The sequence below is a fragment of the Boleophthalmus pectinirostris genome, unplaced genomic scaffold (assembly GCF_026225935.1).
Source record: "Boleophthalmus pectinirostris isolate CB_2022bp ecotype Guang Dong unplaced genomic scaffold, ASM2622593v1 HiC_scaffold_7, whole genome shotgun sequence".
Taxonomy (NCBI): domain Eukaryota; kingdom Metazoa; phylum Chordata; class Actinopteri; order Gobiiformes; family Gobiidae; genus Boleophthalmus; species Boleophthalmus pectinirostris.
In genome coordinates this window covers 37,871,532-37,887,748 of record NW_026571473.1, presented here as the reverse complement: position 1 = coordinate 37,887,748, position 16,217 = coordinate 37,871,532, and the positions used below count along the sequence as shown (strand labels likewise).

At 42.6% G+C, this 16,217-nt stretch overlaps 1 protein-coding gene across 1 annotated transcript in view; it reads left to right on the top strand.

Annotated features, from left to right (window-relative positions):
* Positions 1 to 5,946, top strand: part of dazap1 (DAZ associated protein 1) — an 85,719-nt gene extending 79,773 nt beyond the window's left edge. Inside the window, exon 12 of the mRNA XM_055164544.1 lies at positions 5,819 to 5,946. Within this exon, the coding sequence (XP_055020519.1) occupies positions 5,819 to 5,916 (98 nt within the window). The 3' untranslated portion in view covers positions 5,917 to 5,946. The remainder of the gene's footprint in view (positions 1 to 5,818) is intronic.
* Positions 5,947 to 16,217: the final 10,271 nt, after the last annotated feature.

Below are 16,217 nucleotides of genomic sequence, written 5' to 3'. Positions count from 1 at the left end.
GTTCAACTTGTCATTGAAAGTTTAAAATAACATTACAGAGACGCAGCAGCCTTGGAATTATGATGACCAAAAAAAAAAGAATGAAAATCTATCAACTGTGGACGTAGTGAGTCCAGACAAACATCAGCCAATAGATAACGAGGCTCCCTCTTTATCTATTGGCTGTTAGGTTGTCAATCAAACTCCTTACATTTCTAGTGTAACTGACTCGTCATCGCGCGGGGATGACGTGGTTTATGCGGCGGTTCTTAGAGGCTTTTTTTAAACTGTCGCTTCCTCGCAGTTCGCACAAAGTTTGTCGCGACGGCGGACGAGAATCCGCGACCAGTTCGCCGCAAAAGAAAGTCGGTTTTTGAGGTCGCTGAAAGAAGAAGAGAAGGAGAAAAGGAGCGAAGACAAACTGAGGTGATTCTTGGAGATTCCTTCCAGCGACGGTGCGACTGAAGCAGACGAAGGGTCTAAAAACTGACGCGTCTGTTGTTAAATTATTTCAACAGTGATTCTGAACGACACTGGCTGTAAACAAGTGTGATTTCTAGAGTAAAGAGGCGGGAGGAGGAGATGTTTCTACTGAGGAGCTGTGGAGGAGGAAGGTGGAGTCACACAAGCACAACATTTGACAAAGGACTGTCGCTGTATTTTTCTTCCCTGAAAAAAATCCTCTATACAACCTTTAATTCATTACAGTTGTAAGAATAACTCAAAAGTACCTTGAAAAACGTGCATTCGTGAGCGGCTCGCCTCTCCACAGATCCGTTAAAGCCTCATTTGTCTCATTTCTCACAAGAAAAGTGTTTGTACCAGAAGAATCGTCGTCATCATTGAGCAAAAGGGAAACGCTGGTCGCACTTTTGACACGTCAGCTCCTAAAACTCCGCGCTTATCGGTGATTACATGATTTTTATTCCACTTGTCCTTACATTTATTGGACTGATTTTGGTTGTGTGGCGCCCTCTTGTGGTGACCGATGGTGATAAGTGCCCTTGGCGTCGACGAGCACGTTGCCAGAGCACGAGGTGGGTCACTGATTTTAGCTCTTGTCAGTAAAAATCGTGTATTTCTCTTTAATTACTCATGATATGGTCACAGCCTAATTGTACAACTAATTTATGTCATCCAGAACTTTTATGAGCTGATATTTTGTGCAATGTAAAGGAGTCTTGCACATGTCGTGACGGAAGATAACTTTTAGAAGCTAGTGTGACTTGCTCTCCTTGAGCTGCTCGCCGTGTTGAGCCGAGGTTTCCTGACCAGTACACATTTTGTTTCGTGCAGATTAAAGGTTGTATGGAGGATTTTTTTTTTTTTTTAGTTTCAAATTGTCAAAGTTTAAAATACCATTACATAGATGCAGCAGCTTTGTAATTATGACCAAAAAAAAAAGAATGAAAATCTATCAACTGTGGACGTGTTGAGGCCAGATAAACATCAGCCAATAGAAAACGAGGCTGCCTCATTTTCTACTGGCTGTTCGGTTGTCAATCAAACTCCCTACGTTTCTAGTGTAACTGACTCGTCATCGCGCGGGGATGACGTGGTTTATGCGGCGGTTCTTAGAGGCTTTTTTAAACTGTCGCTTCCTCGCAGTTCACACAAAGTTTGTTGCGACGGCGGACGAGAATCCACGACCAGTTCGCCGCAAAAGAAAGTCGGTTTTTGAGGTCGCTGAAAGACGAAGAGAAGGAGAAAAAGAGCAAAGACAAACTGAGGTGATTCTTGGAGATTTCTTCCAGCGATGGTGCGAACGAAGCAGACGAAGGGTCTAAAAACTGACGCGTCGGTCGCTGAATTATTTCTAGACAGGAAACTTCAACAGTGATTCTGAACAGACACTGGATGTAAACAAGCGTGATTTCTAGAGTAAAGAGGCGGGAGGAGGAGGTGTTTCTACTGAGGAGCTGTGGAGGAGGAAGGTGGTGTCACGCATGCACAACATTTGAAAAATAACTGTCAACAACAATCCTCTATACAACCTTTAAAACCGCAAAAGACAGCACTGTGTCCTGGCCATTTATTCACAACACAAACTAAATATACGACGAACGAAAGACGAACAGACGGGTTATTTGCACGGCCAAGTTCAGCGCGGTTACATGTGTATTTCACTTTACACAAAAAAGCCAAACCGAAGTTTTCCAGAATCTCCAATCTAACTGGAGTTTTATAGAAAGATTCAAGAGGCGAATGCATCATTTTCGTGTGAAAGATGTGAACAAATGAAGGGAAATGTCTCTGTTTTTAAAAATACTGTGTACGTGTAAATCGGGCCTTAAAAAACAGTGTCTTCAGTGTTCACGCAACAGCTCCCTCCACCAGGGGGCGCAGAACTCCAACTTCTGTCATTGTGGCTCAGGAGTCTCCAGCCTGTAGATCGGGAGTTGCCAGTATTTCTCCACCTCCTTCCAAGTCGCTCGCCAAGGGATTTCTGAATTATACATATTGGGCTGAATAACTCAAATTTGATTGATTAAATTCCTATTTCCTTTGTAAATTCCGTGCCCTCTTTATCATTAATATCAGGTTGTCCGACTAGAAACAGTGAAAATCCTTACATTTTTAAATTTTATTATATTTTTTAATTCTCATTATTGTTTATTTTGGTACAATCATAAACGATAAGCTTTTGTGCCTTCTTTGTTATCAGTTTGTATGACCATAAACGAAAACAAAAATCTTTACATTTTTCAATCTCACTACCGTTTATTTTGTACGATCATAAACGATAAACTTTTTGTTTGTGACCATAAACGAAAATATGTTTCTGCATGTGTGTGTTTATGTGTGTTATGTTTATGTGTCTATAAACATTTATATTGAGTATTGGATATTTATGATCTGTATATTTCTGCAGAATGACAGGTAAGCCGTCCAAAGGTGATGTAAAAAAGAAAAAAAAGAAAAAAGTGAACCACGTGATTATGTAAAACAGTTGGGGTAGGACTCTTAAGTTTTTAAAATTTCATCCTCCTCCTTTTGTCCATATCACAATTTTTGTTATTGTTTTTGAATTTTGTTGTACCTGGCTCAAACAAATAAAAGAAATGAAATGAAATGAATTAAATGTATAATTTTTACGCCTAATTTTGTACACTGATAACAGGACGATAACTGGACGTCTACCTGTACTTCATCTGCAGCTCAACATGGTGCTTATATTTACACAATTTCTGGTGACCCCAAAAATTAAATGAGTAGCTCTCTGGCATTTTCGTTTTACAAAAAGTAGCTCACAGAAGGTAAACGGTTGAATGGATAATGTTGTGATCTGCAGAAGAAGAGCTCGTCTTTGGAGACTTTGGGCTTTTCCCTCCAGACCCAAGTCCTCCAACAACCGATTTAAGGATCACACAGTTTATTTATGATCAGTCGTGTATCGCTCTGTCTCTCTGATTTTTTCTGTTATTATTTGATTAACAGTGTGTGACAACATCTTTCCACCAGGGGGCAGTAAAGTTCTAACTATCCGTCTACAGTAACGTGATGATACAGTCTATGGATCTGTGTTTGTGTGAATTCTCGTACTTCCTCACAGGATGATCTCACTCGTTTTTTTTCAGCCGTGGAAGAAATGTTGGATCTGAACTCGGGCCTGAATGTGTCTTTATCCATTTGTGAAAACCTGAACACCTTACAGGAGCTGGGAGGTGGGGCCTCGACACTGAGCTACAGTCGTCTCTCGCTATATCGTGGTTCACCTTTTGTGGTCTCGCCGTTTCACAGATTTTTTAGATTTATTTATTTTTTTTTTTACACACGGGTCTGTCAGGACTAAACCAGGTCTAAACCAGGACTAATCTTGGACTTAAAGGTTGTATAGAGGATTTTTTTAAGGGAAGAGAAATACAGCGACAGTCCTTGTGCGCATTCAGAATTACTGTTGAAGTTTCCTGTCTAGAAGTAATTCAGCGACCGACGCGTCAGTTTTTAGACCCTTCGTCTGCTTCGGTCGCGCCATCGCTGGACGAGATCTCCAAGAATCACCTCAGTTTGGCTTTGCTCCTTTTCCTCTTCTCTTCTTCTTTCAGCGACCTCAAAAACGGACTTTCTTTTGCGGTGAACCGGTCGTGGATTCTCGTCCGCCGTCGCGACAAACTTTGTGTGAAATGCGAGGAAGCGACAGTTCGAAAAAGCCTCTAAGAACCGCTGCGTAAACCACGTAATCCTCGCGCTCCGACGAGTCAGTTATACTAGGGAGTTTGATTGACAACTCAACAGCCAATAGAAAATGAGGGAGCCTCGTTTTTATTTTTCTTTTTTTTTTGGTCATCATAATTACAAAACTGCTGCGTCTCTGTAATGGTATTTAAAACTTTCACTGACAATTTGAAACAAAAAAAAATCCTCCATACAACCTTTAAGAGAGAGAACGCCGAGCAGTTTGTCCGCAAATACGATCAGGCAATTGCCACGTTTACCTTCACGAGGTGAGGAGCTGAGCCGGTCTTTTCTCCTGCGTCACCTCCGAGCCCGTCCCGACAGTGAGTCCTGTTTCACTTCTGGTTCAGTCGTGGTTTAGTCCTCCTTTCGGTTCCTGGTCCTGGTTCAGTCTGGTGTAGGCAGTGCAAAAATGTGCTATAATTTCAGGTTAACGGGCAGGTGCGGTCCTGTCCTGCGCGGGTGCGGTGTTGTACTGCAGGTCTCCAGAAATGGAGCCGTGCAGGACTCTGCGCTGTAGACTCCAGTACGGAATAAATTAATTCAGTTTGTCACATAAAGAAGGAGGAAAATAACATAAAGACGACAGCAGCAATAAGTTTTAAGAAGGATGTAAAAAGGCTTTAAGTGTCCTGTGTCAGAAAAGTGTATAAAGTTTGTGTTGAGGTTTTACAGCCTTAAAACAGATAGAATAATTGTAAAATATAAAGTTGATACTTCGTGGATTTCACCTATCGTGGGTTATTTTTAGGACGTAACCCCCGCGATAAACGAGGGACACTGTCCTCTCACCTCAACCTGTGCACATGGACTCACACTTGTCCCGACCGGGATGGGGAACGGAGAATTTCTTGTACAAGTCATTGTTAAATGCACATTTGTGCTTCGGCGTGTTTGTGTCTCGCTCCTTCTGAGTCACAGAGAACTACAAGAGACGCTCAGTTTAATGCCCCCAGTGAACGGTAATGAAAACCCGGACATTTGCATCACTTAAAAAACAAAACAAAAACCTGAACTCCCAGGACAGGACGCAAAATACGGACATGTCCAGGGAAAAACGGACGTTTGGTCATCCTACTTTATCAGAAACTGGACATTTTACACACAAACATTAATAAGACAAGTGTCGAGTCACAGTGAAATACGACAAACTCACACCTGAGATTCTGGAAAACTACAGTTTGGAGGAGGAAGAGGAGGAGAGGAGAAGATGAAGGAGGAGATGAAGGAGGTGTTTTGCTGGAGACACTGTCGAGGTTTATCCAAAATCAAAGCCCCACAGAAGCAGCAGGACCCCGAGCCTCCTGCAGCTTCACAACATCTCCTCAGGTTTGTGTTTGGTTCGAGCATCATCCACTTTTCCACAGGACAAAGACTTTTTCCTCCAGACTCTGTGAAATCTGTCGGACCGAGACGCAGCAGAGTGATGGAGTCTGTACCTCTCGCTGTTTTTAAATCCCCAAACCAGAACTATTCAACTCCACCCAGAACTAAACCAGAATTAAACCAGGACTAGACTAGCACCAACTGGATCTGAACCAGGATCAAACCAGGACATATTTAGAGCAACTGAAAGTGTTATATTCACCAAAAATGACTGAGTCTGTCGTCGTTTTGCTCTAAACACTTCACTCTTTCTAACAAATACTGCACATCTCATCAGGTTTGGCGTTTGTGGTGAATCAGGTTCGGTGCCAGGACCTTTGGAGCTGTTTGTTCTCGGAGCTGGACTATTGTTTGACATCCTGTGTCCTCGACTGAACTCCTGAACGAGGCCTCGAATGACCCCACCGTCTGTGTAATATGCAGGTAAATATCAGCGCACTTTAATAAGATGTGTTTTTGAAAGATTTACATCTACAAATTATTTAAAATGAGCCTAGATGTAAACTAAACTAAAATATTTACATTTTTTGGGAATATAAGAGGCTTTGGAATATAAGTTGCACCAGTCAAAAAATGCATAATGAAGAAGAAAATAACATATAAGTCGCATGTTTTGTGGGAAATTCATTTTATAAAATCAGAGGCCAGGAACTTCATGTGTAAAGTCAAGTTGTAGTAATAAAAATAGAAGAGAGAAGAACAGACTGTTAAAGGTTGTATAGAGGATTTTTTCAGGGAAGAAAAATACAGCGACAGTCCTTTGTCAAATGTTGTGCTTGTGTGACTCCACCTTCCTCCTCCACAGCTCCTCAGTAGAAACATCTCCTCCTCCCGCCTCTTTACTCTAGAAATCACACTTGTTTACAGCCAGTGCGCGTTCAGAATCACTGTTGAAATAATTTAACAACCGACGCGTCAGTTTTTAGACCCTTCGTCTGCTTCAGTCGCACCGTCGCTGGAAGGAATCTCCAAGAATCACCTCAGTTTGTCTTCGCTCCTTTTCTCCTTCTCTTCTTCTTTCAGCGACCTCAAAAACCGACTTTCTTTTGCGGCGAACTGGTCGTGGATTCTCGTCCGCCGTCGCGACAAACTTTGTGCGAACTGCGAGGAAGCGACAGTTTAAAAAAAGCCTCTAAGAACCGCCGCATAAACCACGTCATCCCCGCGCGCCGAGAGTCAGTTACACTAGAAATGTAAGGAGTTTGATTGACAACCTAACAGCCAATAGATAAAGAGGGAGCCTCGTTATCTATTGGCTGATGTTTGTCTGGACTCACTACGTCCACAGTTGATAGATTTTCATTCTTTTTTTTTTTTTGGTCATCATAATTCCAAGGCTGCTGCGTCTCTGTAATGTTATTTTAAACTTTCAATGACAAGTTGAACCTAAAAAAAAAATCCTCCATACAACCTTTAACGTCACATATGAACAGTTCTTCAGATAAACTATAACATAAACAACAGAACAGAACAAGTTTAACAAACTCTCCATCTCACTCCAAATCACTAAATCCATTCAGTTCTTCATCCTCGGTGTCACTTCTGAACAACTCCTCGACCTCCGGAGGTAAACGTTGCGCCGCTTCCTCTTCTCTGTCGCTGTCGTCAGACTCAGCGTCAGTTCCAGTTAGAATTATTCGGGTCTTTCTGAATCCCGACAGGATGGTTTCTGTGTCGCTGAAGTCCAGGTTTTGTCCGTCCATCCAGTGTGTAGCGGCTTATTGACCAACCTTATAGCCGCTCGGGAAGCCGCTGGATCTGAACCAGGACTAACCCGAGTTCAGAAGGACCAGGATCAAACCAGGACTTGGATTATAATTATTTCATCATCTTATGAAAATGCTGCCACTTTCATTAATTTGATTTTTGAAATTTGCACTTCATTTTATGTTATGATTTCTCTTCCGTTACAACTTTAGGGACGTTAATGCTCGATAAATCAAGTATTTGTTCAATATTGGCCTCAGCACAACACGACTCAAACCCACAGACAGAGATACAAGAGACTGAAACTGTCATTTAAACCACCAAATTGTCCAATTGTCCAATGAAAACACTTCATATTTACTTTAACTTCTTAGGTTCTTTTTAAAGACAATGCAGTAAAGTGTGTTTACCTTGTTGACATGTTTCAGCTGCTGCATCTTCAGAACTGTCACCGGTGTTGGTGGTGACGTGTCGTATGTCAGCTGTTGTTACTTCCTGTAGGCGTGGTCAGACCTGATGGACCTGGCAGGTCGCTCAGACTGACGGGCATTTCACATCCGAAAAAAGGAACACCAAAAGGAATGCGAAAAGGAAACGTCAGGGAGACTCACCAGAACACAAAAAGACAAAGCAGAACAGGAAAACCTAAAATCCGCCACATCAGACACTGTAAAAGGAACAACCACATTATGGATCAGGTCGGGGCTCGGGTCATTGGATCGGAAAACAACAAGTTCAAACGCTGGATCAAGGAGGACGGTGAAATCAGGAAACGAGGCACGGACAGCGTTAACCGTGATGACGGAGCGTTCCTCCTTTCACACACCTGGGACACCCTCCTCCAGAGACACCGGGCGACGGGAGGCGTGGTCAGTCTGAGCGACCTGCCAGGTCCATCAGGTCTGACCACGCCTACAGGAAGTAACAACAGCTGATATACGACACGTCACCACCAACACCGGGGACAGTTCTGAAGATGCAGCAGCCGAAACATGTCAACAAGGTAAACACACTTTACTGCATTGTCTTTAAAAAGAACCTAAGAAGTTAAAGTATATAAGACGACATAATGAACATCATTGGCTTAACTTAATATTTACACGTCACAGTGGGCGTCTTGGATTCTGAGTCGGAATCCCTGCCCGGGCAACTTTTTTCACCACCGCCACCCACGAAAAGGGCAGTGTCACAAAGGTGTCACTAGGCAACTTCCTTCGAAAACCAATTTGGAAGAATAATCGAACATAGGGTAACAAGAGAAAGCGACGCAGACAATAAGGGCTGTGATTGGTCGTCTCTACATACACTCCTGGTTCTCCGCTGTCCCGCCTCATTTTGTAAACACGAACACCTTTTTTAAATCGTAGCCTCCTAGCTTTGCAGCGGTGAATTACTTCGCGCCGCATTAACCTCGACGTAGATCCATAAATCAAAAACGGCGGCGATAAGGCGACGGCGGCAGTGTGCGCTGAGTCTGAAATCTGCTGAAATCCTCCAAGACACTGACACGATACAGACAGGACAGCGAAGAAGGAAACAGAGCTGCTGCTGCACGTGAGCTCGGCGTCAGTGAGTCGATGGCGAGATTCTGGCGACGGCAGCGCGACGAACTGACTCAACGCCAAAAGACGACAAAATCTTTCAGAGGCGATAAAAGCAGACGGCCTGAGCTTGAAAACGTTCTTGAAGACGTGGACACACCTGCGGACTATGTTCAGGTGCGCTCAATAGTCCAGAATTTACGGTAATTCAGCTTTTACACACATTTACTCGTATTCTGTACAAAAATACTCACACATAGTCACATTTATTTCTTTTTACTTTCACTTTGACGCGCACAGGTCGGTCTTGCTCAGTCTGCGTCGAACTTAGAAAAACAAAACAAAACCACAGCGGCGTGTAGCTCCAGGAAAGTGAGCGCGTGTGTGTTCAAGAGCCTTTTGTCGTGGAAATAGGTTGTGTGGTCAGCTGATGCGCCTCACGTGGCTCATGGTGTGTGAATGATGCTCCGTGTGTGTGTGTGTGTGTGTGTGTCTGTGTGTGTTTCTGCTCGTCGTGATGTTTGTAGGTGAAAGGTGACGCGTCCGGAGGCTCAGAGCTGAACTCACACCGGGGTCAGAGCCGCAGAGATCGGAGGCTGGACCAGGACAAACCAGCCCAGACCAGACCGGCCGTGCACCTGACATGACAGGAGCTGCACCCTGCACGTGCTCCACACACTCACGTGACCTGCACCGATCTGTCAAAACACACACACCAACGATAACCAGAAGAAGAGGCCACAGTGCCTGTTTTTTTTGTTTTGTTTCATTTTTGCAGTTACAGTAACGGCAAAAAACAACTAGGATGCTAACCACACACTCACACATTTACACACCACAAACACAACTGATTGAACTGTAAACACAACCAGTTAAAAGTTTAGACACACTTTTTCATTCATGTTTCTGATGATTTTATTTATTTTTCATTCTGAATTAATTGTTCGGAATTAAAATATTCTCCGACGAGTTTACGTGGAAATAATAATTCAGAATTGAGTTTTACATGGAAAACACGTTAAATCGTCTTCATGTCGACCGGAAGAAAACACACACTTCACCTGCTACCGACTTTTTTATCATCTCAGTTTGTCGTTACGCCACGGACACAAACACCATCCAAACTTTTTCTCCAGCTGCTGCTTCATTATCAAAACTCTGGAACTCTGCAAAATAGTGTTGTAGTCAAGACTGCACTAACTGAGACCAAGACCAGTCCGAGACCACAGGGTCCCGAGACCAAGACGAGACCGAGACCTCTGAGAGTCGAGACCAAGACAAGACAGAGACTTTTAAATATCGAAACAGAGACAAGACCAAAACCTCTGAGGATCAAGACCGAGACAAGATCGAGACTTTTAAAGGTCAAGACCGAGGCAAGACCAAACTTCTGAGGGTCAAGACCAAGACTTTTAAAGGCGGAGACTGAGACAATGCCGAGAACTTTAAAGGTCAAGACCGAGACAAGACAAAGACGTCTGAGGTTCGAGAACAAGACTTTTAAATGCCGAGACCGAGACAAGACCGAGATCACGGCCCGTCGAGACCAATCAGGACCATCTTTGTCATTTTCAACATTTATTTGTATTTTACTGATATTTTGGCACAAATATATTGATGTTTTTATAAATCTATCTCCATTTTATCACTTATCAAGTGTCAGACCTCGAAACTGAGACAAGACCGAGTCCAAGCGCCTTCATGACAGGGACAGAACCGAGCCCAAATGAGTCCAGGACAAGACCGAGTCCAAACGCGGTTGAGTTCGGGACAAGACCGAGTCCATATGCGGTTGAGTCCGAGGCAAGACCGAGTCCAAACATGATCAAGTCTGAGACAAGACTGAGTCCGAGACAAAAACCAAGTCCAAGACAAGACCGAGTCTAAATGCGGTCGAGTCTGAGACAAGACCAAGTCCAAACGTGGCTGAATCTGAGACAAGATCGAGTCCAAGCGCCTTCGAACCTAAGACAAGTCCGAGTCCAAACGTGGTCGAACCTAAGACAAGTCCGAGTCCAAACGTGGTCGAATCTAGGACAAGACCGAATCCAAACCTGGTCAAGTCCGGGACAAGACTAAGACCGTAAAAAAACGGTCTCAAGTCCAGTCTCGAGACCAAGACCAACTGTTTTAAGTCATTCAGATCATTAGACTTAAATTTGACCTTTATTTTAACTTTAATTTGACTCATTTCGTTTTTCTAGATATTTTTATTTTTCATTTTCAGGTGTAATGGAACAATAACACACTCGTTCACGTGACTTTGTCGTGGTGGTGTTTCCCGGCGGTCGCTCGTGTGGAAGTGTGTGAAAGTTCACGCTGGTTTCCCTCAGGTTTATGTCATGAGGCCTTCATGTTCCACTCGGACTAAAAACAGCTGCTGTTTACAGGAGCAGGGGCCGGTCGGGGCACCCGGGGGCCTGCATCACCCTGAACCTTCACCCAGTTCCCCTCCCTCCTCCTCCTCCTCCTCCTCCTCCTCCTCCTCCTCCTCCTCAGCATCTGTCCGAGCGCCGCACGTGAGTCACAACCGCACGAACTTTGACCTACAAATCAAATCACTCACTGCTCTGGTCACACACAGACTCACTTTTCTTAAAAAATGTGATTATTTACAGTAACAGAAGTAGAAATGAATGTGATCTGACACAACGACAGTAACAGGAAGTTTAAAATGGAAACATTAATCCACTTTCTGAATAAAAGCATGAAAGAAACTGAAGTCCAAACTAGGAATGGGAATGATTAGTCGACTAATTGTTAAGAATTTCGTTGATCATCGTACATTTTTAATCGACAAACCGAATGTAGGAGACGAGGCTGCGTCTGACACAAACGCTGGACTCGTGGCCCCACAGTCCCACGTTTGGGCTCCGGCTTCTTTACGGTGACCAAACATCAATTTGTCCGTATTTTGCGTCCTGTCCTGGGTGTTTGTTTGTTTTTTTTAAGTGATGGAAATGGGGGGGGGTCTCATCGTTTCTCTGATTTTTTTTGTGTGCAATTTTGCAATTTTTTACAGCGTATGAACGTGTATTGTGTATTCCAGGCGGGTAGTAATTACACACGGGTGAGTCAGGACTAAACCAGGTCTAAACCAGGACTAATCTTGGACTTAAGAGAGAAAACGCCGAGCAGTTTGTCCACAAATCGTGATCGGGCAATTGCCGCGTTTAACTACGTGAGGTGAGGAGCTGAACCGGTCCTTTCTCCTGTGGTCACCTCTGACCTGACACTGAGTCCTGGTTCAGTTCTGGTTCAGTTCTGGTTTAGTCCTGGTTTAGTCTTGGATTAGTCCTCCTCTTCAGTCCTGGAATCAGTCCTGGTTTAGTCCTGGTTTAGTCTTGGTTCAGTCCGTGGCGTAGGCAGCGCAAAAGTTTGATATAATCACAGGTTAACGGGCAGGTGCGGTCCTGTCCTGCGCGGGTGCGGTGTTGTACTGCAGGTCTCCAAAAACTGACCTGTGCAGTTCTCTGCGCTGTCGGCTCCATTATGGAATAAATGAATCTTCAGTTTGTTACATAAAGAAGGAAAATAACACAAGGACGACAGCAGCAATAAGTTTTAAGAAGAATGTAAAAAGTGTTGTAACTGTCCTGTGTGAGAAAAGTGTATAAAGTTTGTGCTGAGGTTTTACAGACTTAAAACAGATATAATAATTGTAAAATATAAAGTTGAATACTTAACTATTTCACCTATCGTGGGTTATTTTTAGAACGTAACCCCCGCGATAAACGAGGGACACTGTCCTCTCACCTCACAACCTGTGCACATGGACTCACACTTGTCCCGACCGGGACGGAAAAAAATTTCTTGTCCAAGTCGCTGTTAAATACACATTTGTGCTTCGGTGTGTTTCAGACTGACTGTTTGTGTCTCGCTCCTTCTGAGTCACAGACGCTACGAGAGACGCTCAGTTTAATGAACGGTACTGAAAACCCGGACATTTGCATCACTTTATAAAAAACCCCGGACGCCCAGGACAGGACGCAAAATACAGACATGTCCAGGGATAAACAGATGTTTGTTCATCCTAGTTAAAGAAACTCAAGTCCAAACTGGCCACATTTGGAGCTTTCTGATGAAAAACGCCTAAATTTAAGTTTGTGCTGCGTTCAGTGGCTTCTGTTATTTCCAGTACTATGTGACATCACACAGGACTGCCCTGATCACACCTGTGTGCAGGGGCGAACCTGTCAGACCAGTCACACTGTTCCTTATCCGGCCAACGCAAGGTAAGACAGAAAAGATTAAAAGATTTTTGTTGAAAAACACAGCGGGGCAACAGTGGTTCCTCCAGTTGTGAAAGATTAACACATCTCAGGTTCTCATCATGAACATGAACATGAGCAGCTTGTAGAACTTTGTACAAACTCACCACATCAGCCTGAAGCAGAAGCTCTAAACTCAGGAAACAGCAGCAGGGTCCAGTCAAGTGGTAACGGAGGGAAACAGGGGCAGATTTTTTACATTCAAATGTCTCTTATTCAGAAACTAGAGGAACTATTGAAATAAGTAAAGTATCAGAATGTAGGAAAGAGTTACACTCCAACAGGGTCAAGTTAAACCTGTGAGATTCTTTAAGTTGTTGACAAAAAATTTAAAAAACTCATGTCTGTAACAGAGGGAATGAAATATGCAGCACTTTTTGTTCAATAAATCCACAACAGTGATAACTCTTGGTTCTCACTTCCATATCCTTAACAAACTGGTTTGAATATTTGCTTCATTGAGAAAAGTCCCTCAACATGCGACGATTCATGAGATGCAATGTGTTTTTTATATTCCAAACATTTTTCTATTGACACAAACATTCACACGGACAGTTTGGTGAAATAATAGATTTTCTTGGGGTGTTTTGTGGAGTTTTAGTGACAGGATAAACTATGACCATTGACCAGTGTGGGGAAGGTGACTTTTAAAATGTAATCCCCTACAGATTACAGATTACATACACCAAAATGTAGTTTGTAACATAATCCATTAAATTACTTAAAGTGAGTAATGTAATCTGATTACTTTGGATTACTTGATTTGCTGTAGAGAAACAAAGACGAGGAAATCGTAACATAAGAAGTTTTGTCTGATAAAAGAAAATAAAAGTCCAGACTTTAGTTAATCAAATTAAAAATATTATTGATAGAAGAAGAAGAAACACGTCCACACAGCAGGATTTAGTCCTGTTAAATCCTGTTTTAGTCCTGTTTTAGACCTGGTTTAGATCTAGTTTAGACCTGGTTTTAGTCCTGGTTTAGATCCTGGTTTAGATCTAGTTTTTAGACCTGGTTTTAGTCCCTGGTTTAGTCCTGGTTTAGATCTAGTTTAGACCTGGTTTTAGTCCTGGTTTAGTCCCTGGTTTAGATCTAGTTTAGATCTTTTAGTCCTGGTTTAGTCCTGGTTTAGTCCTGGTTTAGATCTAGTTTAGACCTGGTTTAGTCTTGGTTTAGTCCTGGTTTAGTCCTGGTTTAGACCTAGTTTAGACCTGGTTTTAGTCCTGGTTTAGTCCTGGTTTAGATCTAGTTTAGACCTGGTTTAGTCTTGGTTTAGTCCTGGTTTAGTCCTGGTTTAGATCTAGTTTAGACCTGGTTTAGTCCTGGTTTAGTCCTGGTTTAGATCTAGTTTTTAGACTGGTTTAGACTGGTTTAGTCCTGGTTTAGTCTTTTAGTCCTGGTTTAGTCCTGGTTTAGATCTAGTTTTAGACCTGGTTTAGTCCTTTTTAGTCCTGGTTTAGTCCTGGTTTAGATCTAGTTTAGACCTGGTTTAGTCTTGGTTTAGTCCTGGTTTAGATCTAGTTTTTAGACCTGGTTTAGACCTGGTTTTAGTCCTGTTTTAGACCTGGTTTAGTCTTGGTTTAGTCCTGGTTTAGACCTGGTTTAGTCCTGGTTTAGTTTCCGGCAATGAGTGGAATTACCAGAAAAAAAAAAAAAAAAAAGGGGATATGGCCCAAAATGTGTAAACAGTAAAATCCCTCTGTTTAATCCATTTATTTCAACAAAGTAACTGTAATCCAATTACCACTCACTGAAACAGTAACTGTAACTGAATACAGTTACTCATCATTTGTACTCTGATTACATGACTCCAGTACTTGTAATCTGTTACTCCCCAACACTGTGTAGAACCACTAACCTCTGCAAGTACAAGGACTGGATGGAATATTTTTATTGTCCGTTTAAATGTGCTGGAAAAGTCATGTCCGAGTGTTTCTGTCATTAAGAATAAATGAACATTACAATATTTATCGGTAAAATGTGTATTTGGTTTGAACATGTGACACGTCCCTCTGCTGCTCTGACTTTTGCCTGTTATTCTCGCTCTTATCTTTACAGTATTTATTATATAATTATCACCAGGGTCAAAGTTCATGGTTCTACAGCCTCTGGTGCAATTGTTTTCAAATGAAACAGAAAACGCCGAGCGAAGTTCTTGTAGAGGTCAAAGATCGGCAAAATACAAAAAAAAACAAAAAACAATATCTAGTTCAGTTAAAATGACTTAAATTAAGAACGTTTCACTTTATTTGAGTCGATTCAACTTGACAAATCAAATTATCGACCACTTCAAGTAACATTCGATTTTGTTTCTTATTGCAAAAAGTTGTTGTTTTTCTTTTTTTAAGTGCAGCGAGATGTGTTTTCATATTTAATTTTTTTCATCTTGTCTCGGTCTTGTCTCGGTCTTGTCTCGGTCTCAGGCCCGCTCTGGTCCCGGTCTGGTCCAAGTCTCAGTAGCGCTCTGGTCCCGGTCTGATCCCGGACCTGGTCCATTTGAACCAAAAGCTCTTAGTTCGGTTCGTTTTCGTTGGTGTGAAAGCGTCAGTTGGATGTTTTGCACCACCTCGGAACCAGCCGCGGTTCTGGAGCAGCCCGTCCGGACCTGTAGTCCACAGAACATTCTCACTTTCCCCGCACGGAACCAGCGCGGAGACGATGACACGGAACCGCTCGGACCACTGGTCTCGGTCTCAGTTCCGCTCTGATCCCGCTCTGGTCTCGGACCTGGATCAGTCCTGGTTCAGTCCGTATGCGGTGCAAAAGTTCGGCATCACAGTCACTGAAGTCACGTAAACGGGAAACGGCCGTTATCCGTTTTTTCCCATTCTTCATTTAAACACAAAATCGAAAACTGAAAAAACGAATCATTATCTGTTTTTTCATTTTGGTTTTGGAGACAAATAATGAAGAAAACTGTTGTTTTTTCGTTTTCTTATTTTTGGTTTTATATTGAAAAACGAATGAACGAATGATACACGGATTTGAAACGATCTGTAACAAACAGGTTTGTTACCCAGAACCACACTGAGCACCTTCACTAGAGCACTTTAAAACACTGCACTTTCCTTGCACACAGCACTTTTTACATATTTGCACATCACAAAAAAAATTGCACACAATTGGTTTAAAAAAATATTTATTGTCTTTCCTTTAA